The 26,682-nt window shown below is 47.7% G+C and overlaps 1 protein-coding gene across 2 annotated transcripts in view; it reads right to left on the bottom strand.

Annotated features, from left to right (window-relative positions):
• PRKAG3 (protein kinase AMP-activated non-catalytic subunit gamma 3) overlaps nucleotides 1–25,711 on the bottom strand; it is a 62,830-nt gene extending 37,119 nt beyond the window's left edge. Inside the window, exons 1-4 of one of the 2 annotated variants that reach the window (XR_005750364.1) lie at nucleotides 25,563–25,711; nucleotides 7,863–7,908; nucleotides 2,686–2,792; nucleotides 1,666–1,747 (exon numbers count right to left, since the gene is read on the bottom strand). Coding sequence is in view for 1 of the 2 variants with exons in the window: in XM_040358117.1 (XP_040214051.1) it covers nucleotides 1,666–1,747; nucleotides 2,686–2,792; nucleotides 7,863–7,908; nucleotides 25,563–25,613 (286 nt within the window). In the remaining variant the exon portion in view is untranslated. The remainder of the gene's footprint in view (nucleotides 1–1,665; nucleotides 1,748–2,685; nucleotides 2,793–7,862; nucleotides 7,909–25,562) is intronic. The other variant, XM_040358117.1, reaches the window with a different exon arrangement.
• Between the last annotated feature and the right edge of the window lie 971 nt (nucleotides 25,712–26,682).

Below are 26,682 nucleotides of genomic sequence, written 5' to 3'. Positions count from 1 at the left end.
CCACCCAGTGGCCGCCGAATTATTGCATCTTAAGATCCGAAGGCGTACGAAGCCGTACTCTTGTCGGATCTTAGCCAAATGCCGTTGTATCTTGTTTGTGAATTACAAATAAAGATACGGCGCGGCAAATTTGAAAGTACGCCGGAGTATCAGCAGATACTCCGGCGTACTTTTTCTGTGAATCTGGCCCAGAATTATTAACGGACACTGATCATTAAAACATTAATTCTGCACGGAGTAAATGATGACATCATCGCCATTCACCGGAAAACAGTTTACTAAACAGAGCAGCTATGGGGGGGATTTACTAATACTGGAGCGTGCAAAATCTGGTGCAGCGCTGCATAGAAACCAATCAGCTTCCAGCTTTTATTGTCAAAGCTTAATGAAACAATCTGAAGTTAGAAGCTGATTGGCTGCCATGCACAGCTGCACCAGATTTTGCACTCTCCGGTTTTAGTAAATCTCCCCCAATGTGTCTGAGTGCAGCGATATCCCCCATATCTTTAACGGCTCTATAAGGCCTTGTTTACACAGGGAGCCAAGGGGGGCGTAAGAAACAGGTGGTTGAGCCGCAGTTTAACGTCCCCACCACTGCCAGAGGCCATGTTAGTAAAGTGGTGAAGATACAGTAGGTAGGTAGAAAACCAATTAACCACTTCAGCCCCGGACCATATTGCTGGTCAAAGACCAGGCCACTTTTTGCGATTCGGCACTGAGTCACTTTCACTGACAATTGCGCAGTCGTGCGACGTGGCTCCCAAACAAAATCGGCGTCCTTTTTTCCCCACAAATAGAGCTTTCTTTTGGTGGTATTTGATCACCTCTGCGGTTTTTATTTTTTGCGCTATAAACAAAAATAGAGCGACAATTTTGAAAAAAAATGAATATTTTTTACTTTTTGCTATAATAAATATCCCCCAAAAATATATAAAAAGAAAAAATGTTTTCCTCAGTTTAGGCCGATATCTGCCATAAAACTACCCCCTATTTTGTAAACGCTATAACTTTTGCGCAAACCAATCAATAAACGCTTATTGCGATTTTTTGAACAAAAATATGTAGAAGAATACGTATCGGCCTAAACTGAGGAAAAAAACTTTTCTTTATATATTTTTTGGGGGATATTTTTTATAGCAAAAAGTAAAAAATATTGCATTTTTTTTTAAATTGACGCTCTATTTTTGTTTATAGCGCAAAAAATAAAAACCGCAGAGGTGATCAAATACCACCAAAAGAAAGCTCTTATTTGTGGGAAAAAAAGGACGCCAATTTTGTTTGGGAGCCACGTCGCACGGCCGCGCAATTATCAGTTAAAGCGACGCAGTGCAAAAATGTGGCCTGGTCTTTGGCCAGCAAAATGGTCCGGGGCTGAAGTGGTTAAATGCCACCAAATGATGAAAAACTTCATATGTGTACAGTGTTGCATGACCGCACAATTGTCCTTCAAACTGTGATAGCGCTGAAAGCTGTAAATTGGCCTGGGTAGGAAGGGGGGTAAAGTGCCCGGTATTGAGATGGTTAAATATAATTATAGATGAATATAAACATAGCTGCTCTTCCAATGATACAATACAGGAAATACATGAGGACATTGTAGCAAGTCAGGCAGGAAAAGTACAATTGTTCCATCACCATTATATGGGGGGCGCGGCGGACACTTACCCACAAAGCAGTGCTGCTTGCTGTCCCAGAGAGGGGCCGCTCGCACCCCATTGGCCACCAACGCTAGAAAGGCTTTCTTTATCTGCGAGACAAGAGGATTGGATGAACACCAAGAAGCGGAATGTCCCGGGAAGGAACACGGAGGACAAATAGAAGGCGAGGACAGAAAGTACAGACACGCCGTCCCAGAACACACGGCTGGGGGAACTTTCCCTTAGTTAGACTGATTTTAGGGATAATGGGATAGGCAGGGCGGCCCTTCTGCACACATAGGGGGGGGGTTTACTAAAACTGGTGCAGCTGTGCATAGTAACCAATCGGCTTCTAACTTCAGCTTGTTCAATGAAAGGGTTTGTAAAGTTTAAAAAGAAGATAACTTCATATGAAGGTTTATTGCAAACCACAGAGATAGCTAGAACCTGAATATGTCCATAAATAGGAGTACAAAGAACATTCGTCCGATCCTTGGATCAAAAGACATTTGTACGGCTCCACCCAAAAATGTGTACGGCTCCACCCACTATGACTATACCAACCTGAAGTATACACCCCTTTTTTCGGGGGGGATTTACCTTTAAAGTGGAACACCAACATGCATTGGAGGACATTTACCATTGCTATCACAGCGATCAGTGAGCCAAAATCGGACATTCCGGGTCCCGATCGTTAAAGCGGGGCCCGGAGCTCTCGATGAGACCCTGGTCTCTGTGCTGGGATCGTGACACGCCGCACTCGCCCAGCGCAAAAGGAGATTCACCAATATATACGCATATTTGTGTTATGTCGGTGCCAAGGGGTTAAAGTGGTTGTAAAGTCTCCAGGATTTTTCACCTTAATACATTCTGGCCCAGATTCTCGTAGATGGGCGTAAAACTGCGGCGGCGTAACGTATGTCATTTACGTTACGCCGCCGCAAGTTTTACAGGCAAGTGCTTTATTCACAAAGCACTTGCCTGTAAAGTTGCGGCGGCGTAGCGTAAATTGCAGAGTCCCCACACATGTGACAATAGCGGTGCTGACCTGTAGCGTGATGTCAAACACGACCAGCTTGCAGCTTGTAGGGATGGCGTCATAACACGGGCTCTTCATCATGAATTCCATGTAGACCGCGGCATCCTCCCCCATATCTGCAGGACAGACCACAAATTATTATATAATATGAATCAACACAACAACACCAACCATGTTCTGAGGTTTTTGGTTCTCTTGGACCATCCTGTCCTTCTGAATCTGCTGTTGCCACGGTGAGAAATTTGGTAAACCCCTTACCCAACAGTCAGTAGGGTGCCATCCCAGAATACACAGGAGAATGCCTTGGTTAATTGATGAGCCACCCCATCCCAGTACTACCACCACCTACCAATCCCACCCTGGATACCACCTCATTTTTACTACCCCCTTTTGGTTGCTAGGACGCTGGCACAGTAACCAAATACAAGACAAGACGGGGAAAAGACAAGACGGGGGAAAAGACAAGACGGGGACAAGACGGGGAAAAGACAACACGGGGGAAAAGACAACACAGGGGGAAAAGACAACACAGGGGGAAAAGGGGAAAGACAAGACGGGAAAAGACAAGACGGGGGGGAAAAGGGGAAAGACAAGACGGGGAAAAGACAAGACGGGGAAAAGACAAGACGGGGGAAAAGACAAGACGGGGGAAAAAAGACAAGACGGGGGAAAAAAGACAAGACGGGGGGAAAAAGACAAGACGGGGGAAAAAAGACAAGACGGGGGAAAAAAGACAAGACGGGGGGAAAAAGACAAGACGGGGGGAAAAAGACAAGACGGGGGGAAAAAGACAAGACGGGGGAAAAAAGACAACACGGGGGAAAAGACAAGACGGGGGAAAAAAACAACACGGGGGAAAAGAGAAAAGACAAGACGGGGAAATGACAAGACGGGGAAAAGACGGGGAAAAGACAAGACAGGAAAAAGACAAGACGGGGGAAAGACAAGACGGGGAAAAAGGGAAAAGACAAGACGGGGAAAAGACAACACGGGGGGAAAAGACAACACAGGGGAAAAGACAAGACGGGGGGAAAAGGGGAAAGACAAGACGGGAAAAGACAAGACGGGGGAAAAAAGACAAGACGGGGGAAAAGACAAGACGGGGGGAAAAAGACAAGACGGGGGGAAAAAGACAAGACGGGGGGAAAAAAGACAACACGGGGGGAAAAAGACAACACGGGGGGAAAAAGACAAGACGGGGGGAAAAAGACAAGACGGGGGGAAAAAAGACAACACGGGGGGAAAAAGACAACACGGGGGGAAAAAGACAACACGGGGGAAAAAAGACAACACGGGGGAAAAAAGACAACACGGGGGGAAAAGACAACACGGGGGAAAAAAACAACACGGGGGGAAAAGGGAAAAGACAAGACGGGGAAAAGACAAGACGGGGGAAAAGACAAGACGAGGACAAGACGGGAAAAAGACAAGACGGGGAAAAGACAAGACAGGGAAAAAGGGAAAAGACAAGACGGGGAAAAGACAAGATGGGGAAAAGACAACACGGGGGGAAAAGACAACACGGGGGGAAAAGACAACACGGGGGGAAAAGACAACACGGGGGGAAAAGGGAAAAGACAAGACGGGGAAAAGACAACACAGGGGAAAAGGGAAAAGACAAGACGGGGAAAAGACAACACGGGGGGAAAAGACAACACGGGGGGAAAAGGGAAAAGACAAGACGGGGAAAAGACAACACGGGGGGAAAAGGGAAAAGACAAGATGGGGAAAAGACAACACGGGGGGAAAAGACAACACGGGGGGAAAAGACAACACGGGGGGAAAAGACAACACGGGGGGGGAAAGGGAAAAGACAAGACGGGGAAAAGACAACACGGGGGGAAAAGACAACACGGGGGGAAAAGACAACACGGGGAAAAGACAACACAGGGGAAAAGGGAAAAGACAAGACGGGGAAAAGACAACACAGGGGAAAAGACAAGACGGGGGAAAAGACAACACGGGGGGAAAAGGGGAAAGACAAGACGGGAAAAGACAACACAGGGGAAAAGACAAGACGGGGGAAAAGACAACACAGGGGAAAAGGGAAAAGACAAGACGGGAAAAGACAACACAGGGGAAAAGACAAGACGGGGGAAAAGACAACACGGGGGGAAAAGGGGAAAGACAAGACGGGAAAAGACAACACAGGGGAAAAGACAAGACGGGGGAAAAGACAACACGGGGGAAAAGGGGAAAGACAAGACGGGAAAAGACAAGACGGGGGAAAAGACAACACCGGGGAAAAGACAACACCGGGGAAAAGACAACACCGGGGAAAAGACAACATGGGGGGGAAAAGGGAAAAGACAACACGGGGAAAAAGACAAGACGGGGAAAAGACAACACAGGGAAAAGACAGCACGGAGCACAGGGGAAAGACAGCACTGGGGGAGAAGACTTGCAACTCCCCTGCCTGCCCAGGTATCGGGTGAGGCAGCGGAGCATTTCCCCCGAGTACATCCCTAATGGCAAGCGTTTTGAAGTTATAGTTTTTTTACTGTAAAATAATGGAATAAAAAAAATGTTATTTCCAAATTTTTTTTTTCTACATACTGTCACCAGTTCAAGAGAGCATCATCATAAAAATGGCGTGGCGGTGATCAGGGACACCGACTGGTGACAGTATGTAAAAAAAAAAAAAGAATAATAATTTTATATTTATTAATGTAATAATTTAAGTTTAATTTGATATTTTTTTTAATACTTTTTTTGCGTTTTTTTTACAATTTTTTTTAGCACACTGTGACCAGAGCAATACAGTGTTACCATAGTAACACTGTACTACTCTGGGGAAGTGATCAGGATCTTTTTTTTCTTACACATTAAGACAGGGCTTCCATGGCGACCAGAAATAGCATCCTGGCGAGTGGGGTCTTGGCTGGGATGGTGGACATGGCCCGGTCCTCGTACTGACCGTCACTGTCATTTTGGAATTACTGCTCCATCCCCGCTGACGCCGGCAAGAGAGCAGCGTGGCACCCACTGTTTTTTTTTCTTTAGTTCCATAGGACCGGCGCTCCGCGGACTAGTCCGAAGCCGCAGCCTCGCCTAAAACATCCTGCCCGCAGCTCGCCGCGATCCTGGGAAAAGGCCGCGAGCGGCATTCCGGCTTTTTAGGCGAGGCCGCGTTTTTTTTTCTGAAGAAAATCGGTCAGGCGTAACAAAGGCACCCTCAAGCATCTTCACAACGTCTAGTGCCTATTTACCCGGCGCCAAAGCAGCGCGCAGCTTGAAAGACTACACCCGAGGGTGAGTATTGCTTGTGTGATGGCTATATTATGAGCACACCGACTTTGGTGTGATTACACACTGCGTACTATTACCCTATTCTGTGCTGGTGAATGGGGGCAGTGTTCTCACTCCTGTAGATTAAAGTGGCTGGAAACGCTAACTGATTGATATAAGTAATGTGTATCAATTGCTGTTTTCACCTTTTTCCCATCATTTTCTGCATCTCACTGCTGCTGATCTTCTACAACTTCCTGTAAATGTTCTCAAGCGGTGACACCATGGTGTTTCCTAGTATTTGGAGCAACTTCCTGTAAGTGTTCTCGAGCGGTTAGCACTGTTTTTTTTACCCTTTAAAATCTCCATTGGCGACATTTAAAAAATTCTACGGGTTGCATGTTTTGAGTTACAGAGGAGGTCTAGAGCTAGAATTATTGCTCTCGCTCTAACGATCGCGGCGATACCTCACATGTGTGGTTTGTATACCATTTACATATGCGGGTGCTACTCACGTATGCGTTCGCTTCTGCGCGTGAGCTTGGCGAGACTGGCGCGTTTCCTGGCTCCTAATTTTATAGGCTGGCTCCTAGATTCCAAGCAAATTTGCCAAACCCTGCATTAAGATTGCTTATACCAGTGAATTTATAAGCAACCATTTTTACTGAATGAAATGGATTCATTCAGTGTTTACTATGGGGTGGATTCAAGAAGCAATTGCGCCTGTGTAACCATAGGTTACACAGCGCAATTGCTTACTTGCCCCGGCGCAAAGAGTGCTCCTGATTCAGGAACCTCGTTACGCCGACGGCAGCCTAAGATCTGCGTGGCATAAGGCTCTTATGCCCGCATATTTTAGGCTGCATTCTTGCGATGACCACTAGGTGGCGTTCCCGTTGTGCTCAGCGTATAGTATGCAAATTGCATACTAACACCGATTCACAACTTTGCGCGAGCCCTGCGTACGCAATTTACGTCGTTTACGTACAGCGGTTTTCACGCAAGGCTGCCCCTATTAGTAGGGGCAGCCCATGTTACGTATACCCGTCGCTCCCGCGTCGTGAAATTTGAATTTTACGTAGTTTGCGTAAGTGAATCGTGAATGGCACTGGACGCCATTCACGTTCACTTTGAAGCAAATGACGTCCTTGCGACGTTATTTGCCACAATGCACGTCAGGAAACTTTCCCGACGGAGCATGCGCTCTACGCTCGGCACGGGAACGCGCCTAATTTAAATGATTCCCGCCCCCTACGGGATCATTTAAATTGCGTGCTCTTGCGCCAGGCATTTTGCCGGCGCGCCCGCACAATTTACGGAGCTTATGCTCCGTGAATCAAGGGCAGCACAAAAAAATTGCGGGGGCGCAGGGCAAAAACGTTGCCCTGCGCCTCCGTAATAAATGTGCAAATCTCTTTGAATCCGGCCCTATTATGATTAGCTGCGATTGAGCACAGCTAATCACATGGTACAGCTGGGCTGTGATGGGCCCCGTCTGTACCATGTGATCACTGTGACCAATCACAGAGATCAACACAATAGCACACAATAAATGGCATGCATCAAAGCCCTTCATTGTGTACAATTGTCATGGGATCTGCTATAATTGGTCACAGTGATCACATGGTACTGGTTGCACGCACCTAAAAATGTGCCCCGTTTTCTGATGCATGGGGATGCCATTAAGAAATGTTTGCGATTAGCATGCGTTTCCTGACCATATGTGTGAACCTGACCTATCAAAAACTAGAAAAATAAAATGTTTTAGCTGGAGATATATCTTAAGCACAGTCATTGTGCAGCACTACTAAGCAAAGACTGCCTATGTAATGAACAGGTACGGACCCCTTCTAGACACAAACCTACAAACCACACGTTACTTGTTTAAATACAACCATTCAAGTTAATAACACAAATAGAAAGTAAAAAAGGAGACTATTGATTGCCTCTTGTATTACCTGGAGTGGAAAAAATAGGAAACTCCGGAGCAGGGAAGTCTTCCTCCTACAACAAAGACAAACATGTCAGGCAGGGGAATGCAGAGCACACTACACAGGATAATCTATGTGACAGGCGAAGACACACCAGCTCGGCAGCAAATGTCTCCCAAATTACTGGCTGCTCTTCGCATACATATTCTGCCCTATTTAACCACTTAAGCCCCGGACCAATATGCTGCTAAATGCTCAAAGGCGTTTTTACAATTCGGCACTGCGTCGCTTTAACTGACAATTGCGTGCTCGTGCGACGTGGCTCCCAAACAAAATTGGCGTCCTTTTTTCCCCACAAATAGAGCTTTCTTTTGGTGGTATTTGATCACCTCTGCGGTTTTTATTTTTTGCGCTATAAGCAAAAATAGAGCGACAATTTTGAAAAAAATTCAATATTTTTATACTTTTTGCTGTAATAAATATCCCCCAAAAATATATATAAAATTTAATTTTTTTCCTCAGTTTAGGCCGATACGTATTCTTCTACATATTTTTGGTAAAAAAAAATCGCAATAAGCGTTTATCGATTGATTTGGGCAAAATTTATAGCGTTTACAAAATAGGGTTTTTTTTTTTTTTTTTACTACTAATGGCGGCGATCAGCGATTTTTTTCGTGACTGCGACATTATGGCGGACACTTCGGACAATTTTGACACATTTTTGGGACCATTGTCATTTTCACAGCAAAAAATGCATTTAAATTGCATTGTTTATTGTGGAAATGACAGTTGCAGTTTGGGAGTTAACCACAAGGGGGCGCTGAACGTTTTAGGCTTCACCTAGTGTGTGTTTACAACTGTAGGGGGGTGTGGCTGTAGGTCTGACGTCATCAATTGTGTCTCCCCTATAAAGGGGATGACACGATCGATGCGCCACCACAGTGAAGCACGGGGAAGCCGTGTTTACATACGGCTCTCCCCGTTCTTCAGCTCCGGGGAGCGATCGCGACAGAGCGGCTAAAAACGAATAGCCGCGCCATCGTCCCGGATCGCTCCCCGAGGGAATCCACCTGCCGCATGTAGCGGGGGGGTCCCGATCGGACCCCCCACCCGCTAGAAGGCAAGGACGTATATATACGCCCTTCTGCCTGTCCGTGCCATTGTGCGGACGTAAATAGTCGTGCGGTGGGCGTTAAGGGGTTAAAATGCATATCCAGTTGTGCTCAAAAGTTTGCATATCCCGGCAGAAATTTATATTAAAACTGACTAATTATGCCAAAAAACGGTGTTTTATTCAAGGATAGCAATCACATGAAGCCATTTATTATCACATTGTTTTCTGGATCCTATTAAAATCATAACAGAAATCACCCAAATGACCCTGATCAAAAGTTTACATACCCTGGAATGTTTGGCCTTGGTACAGACACAGAAGGTGGCACACACAGGTTAAAATGGCAATTAAACATTAATTTCCCACATTTGTGGCTTTTTAAATCACAATTAGTGTCTGTGTATAAATAGTCAATGAGTTTGTTAGCTCCCACATGGATGCACTAAGCAGGCAAGATACTAAGCCATGGAAAAGAACAGTCAAAAGACCTGCGTAACAAGGTAATGGAACTTTACAAAGATAGAAAAGGATATAAAAAGATATCCAAAGCCTGTACTATTCAATCACTTAATAAGTGGAAAATTTGGGGATCTCTCGATACCAAGCCAAGGTCAGGTAGATCAAGAAAGATTTCAGCCACATCTGCCACAGGAACTGTTCGGGATACAAAGAAAACCCCACAGGGAACCTCAGGAGAAATACAGACTGCTCTGGAAAAAGATGGTGTGGTTGTTTTTAACCACTTCCATACCGGATATTTTCACCCCCTTCCTGCCCAGACCAATTTTTAGTTTTCAGCGCTGTCGCACTTTTAATGACAATTGCGCATTCGTGCGACGTGGCTCCCAAACAAAATTGGCGTACTTTTTTTTCCCATAAATAGAGCTTTCTTTTGGTGGTATTTAATCACCTCTGCGGTTTTTATTTTTTGCGATATAAACAAAAATAGAGCGACAATTGTGAAAAAAAACAATTTTTTTTACTTTTTGCTATAATAAATATCCAAAAAAATAAATGTTTTTCTCAGTTTAGTCCGATACGTATTCTTCTACATATTTTTGGTAAAAAAAAAAAAAAAAACGCAATAAGCGCATAGTGATTGGTTTGCGCAAAAGTTATATCGCCTACAAAATAGGGGATAGAATTATGACTTTTTTTTTTATTATTATTATTTTTTTTTACTGGTAATGGCGGCGATCTGGGATTTTTGTCACGACTGTGATATTACGGCGGACACATCGGACACTTTTGACACATTTTTGGGACCATTCACATTTATACAGCGATTACTATATAAATGTGACTGGCAGGGAAGGGGCGAGGAAGGGGTTAATGTGTGCCCTCCATAGTGTTTCTAACTGTGGGGGGAGGGGAGTGACTGGGGGAGGTGACCGATGGTTATCCCTATATACAAGGGACACACCATTGGTCTCCTCTCCCTGACAGGACATGGATCTCAGGCCCGGATTCACGTAGAAGCGCGCATCTTTGTGCGGGCGTAACGTATCCTATTTACGCTACGCCTCAGCAACTTTGACAGGCAAGTGCTGTATTCTCAAACCAAAGTTGCGGCTGCGTAGCGTAAATAGGCCGGCGTAAGCCCGCCTAATTCAAATGTGGAAGATGTGGGCGTGTGTTATGTAAATTTAATGTGACCCCACGTAAATGACACTTTTTACGAACGGCGCATGCGCCATCCGTGAAAGTATCCTAGTGTGCATGCTCCAAATTAACCCGCAAGAAGCCAATGCTTTAGACGTGAACATAAATGACACACAGCCCTATTCGCGAACGACTTACGCAAACGACGTAAAACGTGAAAAATTCGACGCTGTTCCGACGTCCATACTTAACATTGCTACGCCTCATATAGCAGGGGTAACTTTACGCCGGGAAAAGCCTAACGTAAACGCCGTATCTGTACTGCGTCGGCCGGGCGTACGTTCGTGAATTGGCGTATCTAGCTGATTTACATATTTCTAGGCGTAAATCAGCGTACACGCCCCTAGCGGCCGGCGTAAATATGCAGTTAAGATACGACGGCGTAGGAGACTTACGCTGGTCGTATCTTATACAAATTCTGGCGTATCTGATTCTTTGAATCAGGCGCCAAGATACAACAGCGTATCTGGAGATACGCCAGCGTAACTCGTACGAGAATCTGGGCCTCTGTGTTTACACACAGAGATCCATGTCCCTGTCTCTGTGACTGCCGATCGCGGGTGCCTGGCGGACATCGCGGCCAGCAGGCGCGCGCATCGGCACCTGAGTGACGCAGCGGGCGTGCGCGCACGCCGCCGGCGCTCGCGCGCCCCTAGTGGCTGAAGGCCGGAGGCCGTATATAGACGGCCTCCTGGCAATTCAGATCCACATTGCGGCCGTAAAAAGTCGTTGGGCCGGCAGGAAGTGGTTAAAAACAACCACATCGTCTTTTTCCAGAGCAGCCTGTATTCCTCATGAGGTAATCTGTGGGCTTTTCCTTATATCCTGAGCAATTCTTCCGCCAGTTGTGGCTGCAATCTTGCTTGGTCTACCTGACCTTGGCTTGGTATCAAAAGAGCCCCGAATTTTCCACTTCTTAATAAGTTATTAATAAATAAATATAATAATAAGCCAGAAAAGTACTTCTGTGTCCCCCCTCTGTCACCAGTGGGCCCATCCATCCTTATGTCACTTCAGGGTGCAGTGATTATGTAGCAGATGGAACCACAACACATGGCGGGGGGGACCAGTCACCTGACATCCAGAACTGTGTCAGATGCTAAAGGGTCTTCAGGACCAAAGATTGTAGTTGTAGGGGGGCGGGTGGTACCTCTCTTCTTTTAAAGTGATTTTTAAAATGCGGTTAGGTGGTGACAGAGTCGCTTTAGTAAAAGGTTGATTTACCCTTAGGTCAGCAACCAGCCAATGGAAATCTACCCATCAACTGCAACCATGTGGCAGGTAGATTGTGACCCCCCTCCTTACTTCTGCCTACCTCTGCACGCTTTTACTTACTCCTGACCCCTGCACCACTTATTCCTGACCCCTGCACTCTCTGTTACATACTACTGACTTCTGCACTACTTACCCCTGACCCCTGCATTTTGTGTAACTTACCCCTGCATTTTGCATTATTTATTCCTGACCCTTGTACTTTGTGTTACTTACCCTTCTCTGACCTCTGCACTGTGTGTAACTTCCCCCTGACCCATGCACTGTGTGTAACGTACTCTTGTACTCTGTGTAAGTTATTCCCGACCCTGCACTATGTGTTACTTGCCCCTGACCCCTGCACTATGTGTTACTTGCCCCTGACCTCTGCACTATGTGTTACTTGCCCCTGACCCCTGCACTATGTGTTACTTGCCCCTGACCTCTGCACTATGTGTTACTTGCCCCTGACCCCTGCACTATGTGTTACTTGCCCCTGACCTCTGCACTATGTGTTACTTGCCCCTGACCCCTGCACTATGTGTTACTTGCCCCTGACCCTGCACCATGTGTTACTTGCCCCTGACCCTGCACCATGTGTTACTTGCCCCTGACCCCTGCGATATTTGTTACTTGCCCCTGACCCCTGCGATATTTGTTACTTGCCCCTGACCCCTGCGATATTTGTTACTTGCCCCTGACCCCTGCACTATGTGTTACTTGCCCCTGACCCCTGCATTGTGTGTTACTTACCCCTGACCCCTGCACTTTTTTTTACTTATCCCTGACCCCTGCACTTTTTTTTACTTATCCCTGACCCCTGCACTCTGTGTTACTTGCCCCTGACCCCTGCACTCTGTGTTACTTGCCCCTGACCCCTGCACTCTGTGTTACTTGCCCCTGACCCCTGCACTCTGTGTTACTTGCCCCTGACCCCTGCACTCTGTGTTACTTGCCCCTGACCCCTGCACTCTGTGTTACTTGCCCCTGACCCCTGCACTCTGTGTTACTTGCCCCTGCATTCAGTGTTACTTATTCCTGACCCCTGCACATTGTGTTACTGATTCCTGACCCCTGCACATTGTGTTACTGATTCCTGACCCCTGCACATTGTGTTACTGATTCCTGACCCCTGCATTCTGTGTTATTTATTCCTGACCCCTGCAATTTGTGTTAATCACTTCTGACCTCTGAACTCTTTATTAGGGATGAGCCGAACACCCCACTGTTCGGTTCGCACCAGAACCTGTGAACACACCAAATGTTCGTGTGAACTTTAGAACCCTATTAAAGTCTATGGGACTCGAACGTTTGAAATCTAAAGTACTCATTTTAAAGGCTAATATGCAAGTTATTGTCCTAAAAAGTGTTTGGGGACCCGGGTCCTGTCCCAGGAAACATGTATCAATGCAAAAAAAAGTTTTAAAAATGGCATTTTTTTCGGGAGCAGTGATTTTAATAATGCTAAAAGTGAAACAATAAAAGTGAAATATTACTTTCAATTTCGTACCTGGGGGGGGGGGGGGGTGTATAGTTAGCATGTGAAATATCTCATGTTTCCCGTACATAGAACTGTCCCTGCACAAAGTGTCATTTCTGAAAGAAAAAAAGGCATTTAAACCACACACGCGGCTATAATGAATTGTCGGCTCTGGCAATTCAGAGAGAATTCATTCATAAAAAAAATAGCGTGGGGGTCCCCTCAAATTCAATTACCAGGCCATTCTGGTATGGATATTAAGGGGAACCCCGCCGTCAATTTAAAAAAAATGACGTGGGGTTCCCCCCAAATATCCATTCCAGACCCTTCAGGTCTGGTGTGGACTTTAAGGGGAACTCCACCCCAAATTAAAAAAAAAATGGTGTGGAGTTCCCCCAAAAATCCACACCAGACCCCTTATCCGAGCACGTTAACCTGGCCGGCCGCAGAAAAGAGGGGGGGACAGAGTGCGGGCCCCCCTCTCTCCTGAACCAGGCCACATGCCCTCAACATGGGAAGGATGTCCCCATGTTGATGGGGACAAGGGCCTCATCCCCACAACCCTTGCCCGGTGGTTGTGGGGGTCTTATCAGAATCTAGAAGACCCCTTTAACAAAGGGGACCCCCAGATCCTGCCCCCCCCATGTGAATTGGTAATGGGGTACATTGTACCCCTACCATTTCATGAAGCAAGTGTAAATAGTTGTAAAAACACACACCGTGGAAAAAAGTCCTTTATTAAAAAAAAAATCCAGCAGTGGTAATCCACTTGGTCCCGGCTCCTCGGTCCAACGTTGTCGGTTTCCAGCGACGGGTGATCTCCTCTCCGGTCCATTGATGAGAAGATCGTCCGGGATCCAGAGCGCAGCATCGCTGGCCGCCTGTCTCCACCGCCGGAGGCAGCCCGGCGGATGACGCTGCTGAAGCTGTGACATTTCTTATATTGGTGAGGCGGGGCCACCCGTCACGTGACCCCACCCCCTCTGACGCAAGGGGAAGCCTGGAAGCCAAGGACTTTTTTCCACGGTGTGTGTGTGTGTTTTTTTACAACTATTTACACTTCCTTCGTGAAATGGTAGAGGTACAATGTACCCTATTACCAATTCACATAGGGGGGGCCAGGATCTGGGGGTCCCCTTTGTTAAAGGGGTCTTCTAGATTCTGATAAGCCCCCCGCCTGCAGACCCCCACAACCACCGGCCAGGGTCGTGGGGATGAGGCCTTGTCCCCATCAACATGGGGACATCCTCCCCATGTTGAGGGCATGTGGCCTGGTGCGCTCTCTGTCCCCCCTCCCCCTCTTTTCTGCGGCCGGACAGGTTACGTGCTCGGATAAGGGGTCTGGTGTGGATTTTTGGGGGAACTCCACGCCATTTTTTTTTAAATTTGGGGTGGAGTTCCCCTTAAAATCCACACCAGACCTGAAGGGCCTGGTATGGATATTTGCGGGGAACCCCACGCCATTTTTTTTTTTTTTACGGCGGGGTTCCCCTTAATATCCATACCAGGCCCTTCAGGTCTGGTGTGGATTTTAAGGGGAACTCCACCCCAAAGGTGCCTGGTAATTGAATTTGGGGGGACCCTCACGCCTTTTTTTATTTTATTTTTTTATGAATGAATTCTCTGAATTGCCGGGAGCCGACAATTCATTATAGCTGCGTGTGTGGTTTAAATTACTTTTTTTCTTTCAGAAATGACACTTTGTGCAGGGACAGTTCTAAGTACAGGAAACATGCGATATTTCACATGCATACTTTACACCCCCCCTAGGTACATAATTTAAAGGAATATTTGACTTTTATTGTTTCACTTTTAGCATTATTAAATTCACTGCTTGCTCCCGAAAAAAAGGCAGTTTTTAAAACTTTTTTTTGCATTGATACATGTCCCCTGGGACAGGACCCGGGTCCCCAAACACTTTTAATGACAATAACTTGCATATTAGCCTTTAAAATTAGCACTTTAGATTTCTCCCATAGACTGTAACAGGGTGTTCTGCGGCTTTTCAAATTTGCCGCGAACACCCCTAATTGTTCGTTGTTCGCCGAACAGGCAATGTTCGAGTCGGCCCCATTACCCCATTACAGGTGATTTCTAAGGCCCCGTACACACGACCGAACATGTCTGCTGAAACTGGTCCGCGGACCAGTTTCAGCAGACATGTTCGGTCGTGTGTACGGCCGATCGGACAGGATTCCAGCGTACATTTGCCCGCCAGACCGTTTTCGAGCAGGCAAATGTTTCTAAACTTGCTTAGAAACATGACCGCTGGAATCCTGTCCGTCGGACATGTTCGGTCGTCTGTACAGACTTACCGTACATGTCCGAGCGGCCGCCATCCCTCGCATGCGTCGAATGACTTCGACGCATGCGTGGAAGCATTGACCTTTCAGCGTCGCGCATGTCGCCGCGTCATCGTCGCGGCGACGGTGCGAACACGTCACTGCGCTGTCTGTCCACGCGGATTGACTCTCATTTCTGTATGATGGTGTGTACAGCCATCATACAGAAATCTCTGGGTGGGCATGTCCGCTGAAAACGGTCCGGCGGACCGTTTTCATCGTACATGTTTGCCCGTGTGTACGAGGCATAAGGAGTAAAATAGGCAGAAAAGGTTCCCAACATCACTAATAAAAATGTAACATTTGTAAAAACAGCCAAATCCTCCCCCCCGGGATTGTCCATCGTGCCTCTTCCTTGCTGCAATCCACATTAATCCCCAGATCACTCATCCGCACACATCGCCGGCTGCCTCTTCTATGGAAGTCCGGGATTATGAAATCCAGAGATCACAACCTGAATGAGTTCACAATCACCCTCTGGGGTCACTTACATCACACAATGTGCCCAACGCACGCGCTGGTGTGCGCTGTGACCGTGCGCTGCAATGTCTTGTGAGAAGGCATTGCAGTGATTGCTTTTTTTTTTTTTTTTAACATGCGCACATTTTTTTCAGCACACCAACGCTATTGGGGTTGATTTACTAAAGGCAAATAGACTGTGCACTCTGCAAGTGCAATTAGTAAAGGAGGTGAAGCTTCACTTTGCAAAGAATACCCAATCACGTGCAAGGAAAATAAAAACAGCATTTTTGCTTGCACATGACTGGATGGTGGAAGTCAGCAGAGCTTCCCCTCATTTACTAAGCTCTGGAGAAACTGGAATGTTTTCCCTTTAGTAAATCAACCAGTGGCAGCGGGTGCTCAAAAAACAAACAAACATCAATTGCAGCCACTGTGCCCATCAAGTGCAGCCACTGTGCCCATCAAGTGCAGCCACTGTGCCCATCAAGTGCAGCCACTGTGCCCATCAAGAGCAGCCACTGTGCCCATCAAGAGCAGCCACTGTGCCCATCAAGAGCAGCCACTGTGCCCATCAAGAGCAGCCACTGTGCCCATCAAGCGCAGCCACTGTGCCCATCAAGCGCAGCCACTGTGCCCATCAATTGCCGCCACTGTGCCCATCAAGCGCAGCCACTGTGCCTATCAAGCGCAGCCACTGTGCCATCAAATGCAGCCACTGTGCCATCAAATGCAGCCACTGTGCCCATCAATTGCCGCCACTGTGCCCATCAAGCGCAGCCACTGTGCCTATCAAGCGCAGCCACTGTGCCCACCAAATGCAGCCACTGTGCCATCAATTGACGCCACTGTGCCATCAAATGCAGCCACTGTACCCATCAATTGCTGACAGTGTGCCCATCAATTGCCGCTCCTGTGCCCATCAAATGCTGCCAGTGTGCAATGCCCAGCACTTACCTGTCTCACAGCGGGTCACGGCGGTGTCCTTCACGCTCCTCTATGTCTTCTCCCGTCCACTATCAGGCGTGCAATCACAGCGCCTGTCGTTTCAGCCAATCAGGTGACAGGACAGTGTCAGCAAAGCGTATTCCTTCGCTTTCCTAACACAACACTCAGTGAGCAGCGAACGCCCAGCATGGCGCCCGCTGTTCACCTATTTGGACGCCTATGGCTCTAATCAGGGGCTTCCAAAAAATACCCCGCCGCTGCAAGTCAGGTGCCCGACTCCCGAAAAGGGGGTGTCAGTGGCGACCATCAGAGGCGGCTCTAGGCTTTGTGAGACATGAGGCCCCACTCACATTCATAATGGGAAAAATAATTGAAGCAATAAAAATTAACTGTATAAATTGTATATATTACGAGTTTTAAATTCTATGAACAATGAATTCTCCGTTAATAGAATTTTCTCTAACCAACTCTTCAGGCAAATTTAGCGGTCGCGAGGCCCCTGTGGGGGCGAGGCCTAAGGCGACCGCCTAATTTGCCTAATTAGAGAGCCGCCTCTGGCGACCATAGATAGATTCACGCAATGCATGAATCTATCTATGGTGATAGAGCAGTGCCAGGAAAGAGGGGGCGGCACCCGTGCGCCCCTTATGGATGCACCGCCACTGAAATCAACCCCCATGTGTTGCTGTGAATTAAAGACATAGGAAGTAAAGTTGCCTCGTTCCTGCATTGGGCAACACTGCTGGTGAGAAGGAGCCCTCAATCCGAGTGTCGAGTGTGCTCAGCTTTAGGTTCCATTCACACATGATTGCGAATGGAACCGCTGCGATTCTGCGACGCGATGTGTGACGTGATGTGTGACGTGTTGTGTGACGTGATGTGTGACGTGTTGTGTGACGTGATGTGTGACGTGTGATGTGTGACGTGTTGTGTGACGTGATGTGTGACGTGTTGTATGATGTGTGACGTGATGTGTGACGTGTTGTGTGACGTGATGTGTGACGTGATGTGTGACGTGTTGTATGATGTGTGACGTGATGTGTGACGTGTTGTGTGACGTGATGTGTGACGTGTTGTATGATGTGTGACGTGATGTGTGATGTGTGACGTGTTGTGTGACGTGATGTGTGACGTGTTGTATGATGTGTGACGTGATGTGTGACGTGTTGTGTGACGTGATGTGTGACGTGTTGTGTGACGTGATGTGTGACGTGTTGTGTGACGTGATGTGTGACGTGATGTGTGACGTGTTGTGTGACGTGTTGTGTGACGTGATGTGTGACGTGTTGTATGATGTGTGACGTGATGTGTGACGTGTTGTGTGACGTGATGTGTGACGTGTTGTGTGACGTGATGTGTGACGTGTTGTGTGACGTGTTGTGTGACGTGTTGTGTGATGTGTGACGTGATGTGTGATGTGTTGACGTGATGTGTGACGTGTTGTGTGACGTGATGTGTGACGTGTTGTGTGACGTGATGTGTGACGTGTGATGTGTTGTATGATGTGTGACGTGATGTGTGACGTGATGTGTGACGTGATGTGTGACGTGTTGTGTGACGTGATGTGTGACGTGTTGTGTGACGTGATGTGTGATGTGTTGTATGATGTGTGACGTGTTGTGTGACGTGATGTGTGACGTGTTGTGTGACGTGATGTGTGACGTGTTGTGTGACGTGATGTGTGACGTGATGTGTGACGTGTTGTGTGACGTGTGACGTGATGTGTGACGTGTTGTGTGACGTGATGTGTGACGTGATGTGTTGACGTGATGTGTGACGTGTTGTGTGACGTGATGTGTGACGTGTTGTGTGACGTGATGTGTGACGTGTTGTGTGACGTGATGTGTGACGTGATGTGTGACGTGATGTGTGACGTGTTGTGTGACGTGATGTGTGACGTGTTGTATGATGTGTGACGTGTTGTGTGACGTGATGTGTGACGTGTTGTGTGACGTGTGACGTGTTGTGTGACGTGTTGTGTGACGTGATGTGTGACGTGATGTGTGACGTGTTGTGTGACGTGATGTGTGACGTGTTGTGTGATGTGATGTGTGACGTGTTGTGTGACGTGTTGTGTGATGTGTGACGTGTTGTGTGACGTGATGTGTGACGTGATGTGTGACGTGTTGTGTGACGTGTTGTGTGACGTGATGTGTGACGTGTTGTGTGACGTGATGTGTGACGTGTTGTGTGACGTGATGTGTGACGTGTTGTGTGACGTGTGATGTGTTGTGTGATGTGTGACGTGTTGTGTGACGTGATGTGTGACGTGATGTGTGACGTGTTGTGTGACGTGATGTGTGAGGTGATGTGTGACGTGTTGTGTGACGTGTTGTGTGACGTGATGTGTGACGTGATGTGTGACGTGATGTGTGACGTGTTGTGTGACGTGATGTGTGACGTGATGTGTGACGTGTTGTGTGACGTATTGTGTGATGTGTGACGTGTTGTGTGACGTGATGTGTGACGTGTGACATGATGTGTGACGTGACGTGTGACGTGTTGTGTGACGTGTTGTGTGACGTGATGTGTGACGTGTTGTGTGACGTGTTGTGTGACGTGTTGTGTGACGTGTTGTGTGACGTGATGTGTGACGTGTTGTGTGACGTGTTGTGTGACGTGATGTGTGACGTGTTGTGTGACGTGTTGTGTGACGTGTTGTGTGACGTGTTGTGTGTTGTGTGACGTGTTGTGTGACGTGATGTGTGACGTGTTGTGTGACGTGATGTGTGACGTGTTGTGTGACGTGTTGTGTGACCTGATGTGTGACGTGTTGTGTGACGTGTTGTGTGACGTGTTGTGTGACGTGTTGTGTGACGTGATGTGTGACGTGTTGTGTGACGTGATGTGTGACGTGTTGTGTGATGTGATGTGTGACGTGTTGGTGACGTATTGTGTGATGTGTGACGTGTTGTGTGACGTGATGTGTGACGTGTGACATGATGTGTGACGTGTTGTGCGACGTGACGTGTGACGTGTTGTGTGACGTGTTGTGTGACGTGTTGTGTGACGTGTTATGTGATGTGTGATGTGTGACGTGTTGTGTGACGTGATGTGTGACGTGTGACATGATGTGTGACGTGTTGTGCGACGTGATGTGTGACGTGATGTGTGACGTGTTGTGTGACGTGTTGTGTGATGTGTGACGTGTTGTGTGACGTGATGTGTGACGTGTTGTGTGACGTGATGTGTGACGTGTTGTGTGACGTGATGTGTGACGTGTTGTGTGATGTGTGACGTGATGTGTGACGTGTGACATGATGTGTGACCTGTTGTGTGATGTGTGACGTGTTGTGTGACGTGATGTGTGACGTGTTGTGTGACGTGTGACGTGATGTGTGACGTGTTGTGTGACGTGATGTGTGACGTGATGTGTTGACGTGATGTGTGACGTGTTGTGTGACGTGATGTGTGACGTGTTGTGTGACGTGATGTGTGACGTGTTGTGTGACGTGATGTGTGACGTGATGTGTGACGTGATGTGTGACGTGTTGTGTGACGTGATGTGTGACGTGTTGTATGATGTGTGACGTGTTGTGTGACGTGATGTGTGACGTGTTGTGTGACGTGTGACGTGTTGTGTGACGTGTTGTGTGACGTGATGTGTGACGTGATGTGTGACGTGTTGTGTGACGTGATGTGTGACGTGTTGTGTGATGTGATGTGTGACGTGTTGTGTGACGTGTTGTGTGATGTGTGACGTGTTGTGTGACGTGATGTGTGACGTGATGTGTGACGTGTTGTGTGACGTGTTGTGTGACGTGATGTGTGACGTGTTGTGTGACGTGATGTGTGACGTGTTGTGTGACGTGATGTGTGACGTGTTGTGTGACGTGTGATGTGTTGTGTGATGTGTGACGTGTTGTGTGACGTGATGTGTGACGTGATGTGTGACGTGTTGTGTGACGTGATGTGTGAGGTGATGTGTGACGTGTTGTGTGACGTGTTGTGTGACGTGATGTGTGACGTGATGTGTGACGTGATGTGTGACGTGTTGTGTGACGTGATGTGTGACGTGATGTGTGACGTGTTGTGTGACGTATTGTGTGATGTGTGACGTGTTGTGTGACGTGATGTGTGACGTGTGACATGATGTGTGACGTGACGTGTGACGTGTTGTGTGACGTGTTGTGTGACGTGATGTGTGACGTGTTGTGTGACGTGTTGTGTGACGTGTTGTGTGACGTGTTGTGTGACGTGATGTGTGACGTGTTGTGTGACGTGTTGTGTGACGTGATGTGTGACGTGTTGTGTGACGTGTTGTGTGACGTGTTGTGTGACGTGTTGTGTGTTGTGTGACGTGTTGTGTGACGTGATGTGTGACGTGTTGTGTGACGTGATGTGTGACGTGTTGTGTGACGTGTTGTGTGACCTGATGTGTGACGTGTTGTGTGACGTGTTGTGTGACGTGTTGTGTGACGTGTTGTGTGACGTGATGTGTGACGTGTTGTGTGACGTGATGTGTGACGTGTTGTGTGATGTGATGTGTGACGTGTTGGTGACGTATTGTGTGATGTGTGACGTGTTGTGTGACGTGATGTGTGACGTGTGACATGATGTGTGACGTGTTGTGCGACGTGACGTGTGACGTGTTGTGTGACGTGTTGTGTGACGTGTTGTGTGACGTGTTATGTGATGTGTGATGTGTGACGTGTTGTGTGACGTGATGTGTGACGTGTGACATGATGTGTGACGTGTTGTGCGACGTGATGTGTGACGTGATGTGTGACGTGTTGTGTGACGTGTTGTGTGATGTGTGACGTGTTGTGTGACGTGATGTGTGACGTGTTGTGTGACGTGATGTGTGACGTGTTGTGTGACGTGATGTGTGACGTGTTGTGTGATGTGTGACGTGATGTGTGACGTGTGACATGATGTGTGACCTGTTGTGTGATGTGTGACGTGTTGTGCGACGTGATGTGTGATGTGTTGTGTGACGTGAGACGTGTTGTGTGACGCGTTGTGTGACGTGAGACGTGTTGTGTGACGTGTTGTGTGACGTGACGTGAGACGTAATGTGTGACATGATGTGTGACGTGAGACGTGTTGTGTGGCGTGTTGTGTGACGTGATGTGTGATGTGTTGTGTGACGTGTTGTGTGATGTGTGACGTGATGTGTGACGTGTTGTGTGACGTGATGTGTGACGTGTTGTGTGACGTGTTGTGTGACGTGATGTGTGACGTGATGTGTGACGTGATGTGTGACGTGTTGTGTGACGTGATGTGTGACGTGATGTGTGACGTGATGTGTGACGTGTGACGTGTTGTGCGACGTGATGTGTGATGTGTTGTGTGACGTGTTGTGTGATGTGTGACGTGATGTGTGACGTGTTGTGTGACGTGATGTGTGACGTGTTGTGTGACGTGTTGTGTGACGTGATGTGTGACGTGATGTGTGACGTGTTGTGTGACGTGATGTGTGACGTGATGTGTGACGTGATGTGTGACGTGTTGTGTGACGTGTTGTGTGACGTGTTGTGTGACGTGATGTGCGACGTGTTGTGCGACGTGATGTGTGACGTGATGTGTGACGTGATGTGTGACGTGTGACGTGTTGTGTGACGTGTTGTGTGACGTGTTGTGCGACGTGATGTGCGACGTGTTGTGCGACGTGACGTGTGACGTGTTGTGTGACGTGATGTGTGACGTGTTGTGTGACGTGTTGTGTGACGTGTTGTGTGACGTGTTGTGTGACGTGTTATGTGATGTGTGACGTGTTGTGTGACGTGATGTGTGACGTGATGTGTGACGTGTTGTGTGACGTGTTGTGTGACGTGTGACGTGATGTGTGACGTGTTGTGTGACGTGATGTGTGACGTGTTGTGTGACGTGATGTGTGACGTGTTGTGTGTTGTGTGACGTGTTGTGTGTTGTGTGACGTGATGTGTGACGTGTTGTGTGACGTGTTATGTGACGTGTGACGTGATGTGTGACGTGATGTGTGACGTGTTGTGTGACGTGTTGTGTGACGTGTTGTGTGACGTGTTGTGTGACGTGATGTGTGACGTGTTGTGTGACGTGTTGTGTGACGTGATGTGTGACGTGTTGTGTGACGTGATGTGTGACGTGTTGTGTGACGTGATGTGTGACGTGTTGTGTGACGTGTTGTGTGATGTGTGACGTGTTGTGTGACGTGATGTGTGACGTGTGACATGATGTGTGACGTGTTGTGCGACGTGACGTGTGACGTGTTGTGTGACGTGATGTGTGACGTGTTGTGTGACGTGTTGTGTGACGTGTTGTGTGACGTGATGTGTGACGTGTTGTGTGACGTGATGTGTGACGTGTTGTGTGACGTGTTGTGTGACGTGATGTGTGACGTGTTGTGTGATGTGTGATGTGTGACGTGTGACGTGTTGTGTGATGTGTGACGTGTTGTGCGACGTGATGTGTGACGTGTTGTGTGACGTGAGACGTGTTGTGTGACGCGTTGTGTGACGTGACGTGAGACGTGTTGTGTGACGTGTTGTGTGACGTGACGTGAGACGTAATGTGTGACATGATGTGTGACGTGAGACGTGTTGTGTGGCGTGTTGTGTGGCGTGTTGTGTGACGTGATGTGTGACGTGTGACGTGATGTGTGACGTGATGTGTGACGTGTGACGTGATGTGTGGCGTGTTGTGCGACGTGTTGAGGTGTCAGAATCTCCATCTGAAGAAGGTCCTCTTTGTATACAGAGGGGGAGGGGGTCTATAGATCCAATCCCAGCGAAAGATCATCACTGAAGGAAAAGCGATACATTGTTCTCTCCGAGAATCTGTGACCCCTCCCCCCCCCCAATACACCAGGAGGGGACCGAGTGTCCCGGACAGATTGGATCTCTCCGTATAATTGGGAAGTCATTATATAAATATATTATACTTTATTATAAAATGTATCAGCCGAGGAGGAAACCAAACCACAGCCCCCTCCCCCGATGTGAGGACATTATATATTATATCTGTACAGCGGGAACTCCGATTCCTCCATAACAGGTAGAGGAAGAACCAGAGAGAGAGAAAGATAAAAAGAAAGATATAAATAGAGAGGGACATATATATATATAGCTAGAGAGAGAGCTATAGGGATAGATAGATATAGGGGGGTATATAGAATGATCAGTATACAGAGTAATGAATATACAGGGGGGGTGATGAGTATACAGGGGGGGTGATGAGTATACGGGGGGGGGTGATGAGTATACGGGGGGGGTGATGAGTATACGGGGGGGTGATGAGTATACAGGGGGGGTGATGAGTATACAGGGGGGGTGATGAGTATACAGGGGGGTGATGAGTATACAGGGGGGGGTGATGAGTATACAGGGGGGGTGATGGGTATACGGGGGGGTGATGGGTATACGGGGGGGTGATGGGTATACAGGGGGGGTGATGAGTATACAGGGGGGGTGATGAGTATACAGGGGGGGTGATGAGTATAGGGGGGGGGTGATGAGTATACAGGGGGGGTGATGAGTATAGGGGGGGGTGATGAGTATACAGGGGGGGTGATGAGTATACAGGGGGGGTGATGAGTATACAGGGGGGGTGATGAGTATACGGGGGGGTGATGAGTATACAGGGGGGGTGATGAGTATACAGGGGGGGTGATGAGTATACAGGGGGGGTGATGAGTATAGGGGGGGGGGGTGATGAGTATACAGGGGGGGTGATGAGTATACGGGGGGGGTGATGAGTATACAGGGGGGGGGATGAGTATACAGGGGGGGTGATGAGTATACAGGGGGGGTGATGAGTATACGGGGGGGTGATGAGTATACAGGGGGGGTGATGAGTATACAGGGTTACGCTGTGATGAGAAGATACAGAGAGAAGTTTACAAATCTGATGACATCGATCATCTATAGAGATCCAATACTGAGCGTCCCGTCATCTGCCTGTACTCTATATATATATATATAATGGTAGAGGGGAGTATATAGAGGGGGGGAGAGGAGAATATAGAGGGGGGGAGAGGAGAATATAGAGGGGGGGAGAGGAGAATATAGAGGGGGGGAGAGGAGAATATAGAGGGGGGGAGAGGAGAATATAGAGGGGGGGAGAGGAGAATATAGAGGGGGGGAGAGGAGAATATAGAGAGGGGGAGAGGAGAATATATATAATGGGGGGGAGAGGAGTATATATGATGGGGGAGGGAGGGGAGTATATATATATATGATGGGATGACCTCTATCTATAGAGAGGAGAGATGTATATGGAGAATGAAGAGTAGATGAGTACAATGATATTATATATATATATATATATATGGGGGGTATTATATATATATATATATATATGGGGGGTATTATATATATATATATATATATGGGGGGTATTATATATAGAGATGTGTGATATATATATATATATATATATATATATGGAGAGGGGGGTAGTATATATAGAGATGTGATATATATATATATATATAGTACGATGTTCTCCCCGGTGCGGTAGATCCGGTCGTTGCTCCCCCGGGGGTCTCTCACCTGCTCGGGGTTGTCGCTCTCCATGACCTCCATAGCACATTCCACCTCCATGTCTTCTTCCGCCTCTACCAGCCCGGCTCTCCCGGCTCCCTACCCCATCCTCCCCGGAGATCTCCTGTGTGTGTGCGGAGCCCGACCGGCTCTCCTCCCCGCCCCTCCCCTCCTCCTCCCCGGATAGAATGTCCCGAGATCATCACACTGCACTACCAGAGAGATCCACAGGGGGCGATACTGAGCACCATCACCGCTCATCATCATTATTATCAGAGACACACAGAGGAGCCATCTATTATTATTACCGACTGCTCAGTACAACCTCCCTCTATATGATGGCACAGTACAACCTCCCTCTATATGATGGCACAGTACAACCTCCCTCTATATGATGGCACAGTACAACCTCCATCTATATGATTGCACAGTACAACCTCCCTCTATATGATGCACAGTACAACCTCCATCTATATGATTGCACAGTACAACCTCCCTCTATATGATGGGACAGTACAACCTCCCTCTATATGATGGCACAGTACAACCTCCCTCCATATGATGGCACAGTACAACCTCCCTCTATATGATGCTCAGTACAACCTCCATCTATATGATGCACAGTACAACCTCCATCTATTTGATGCACAGTACAACCTCCATCTATTTGATGCACAGTACAACCCCCATCTATTTGATGGCACAGTACAACCTCCCTCTATATGATGGCACAGTACAACCTCCATCTATATGATGGCACAGTACAACCTCCCTCTATATGATGGCACAGTACAACCTCCATCTATATGATGGCACAGTACAACCTCCCTCTATATGATGCACAGTACAACCTCCCTCTATATGATGGCTCAGTACAACCTCCTTCTATATGATGGCACAGTACAACCTCCCTCTATATGATGCACAGTACAACCTCCCTCTATATGATGGCACAGTATAACCTCCATCTATTTGATGCACAGTACAACCTCCATCTATTTGATGCACAGTACAACCTCCATCTATTTGATGGCACAGTACAACCTCCCTCTATATGATGGCACAGTACAACCTCCATCTATATGATGGCACAGTACAACCTCCCTCTATATGATGGCACAGTACAACC

This window comes from Rana temporaria, chromosome 6, assembly GCF_905171775.1.
Source record: "Rana temporaria chromosome 6, aRanTem1.1, whole genome shotgun sequence".
Lineage (NCBI taxonomy): Eukaryota > Metazoa > Chordata > Amphibia > Anura > Ranidae > Rana > Rana temporaria.
Note: the sequence above shows the minus strand (reverse complement) of the source record. Positions and strands in the feature narration are given on the sequence as shown.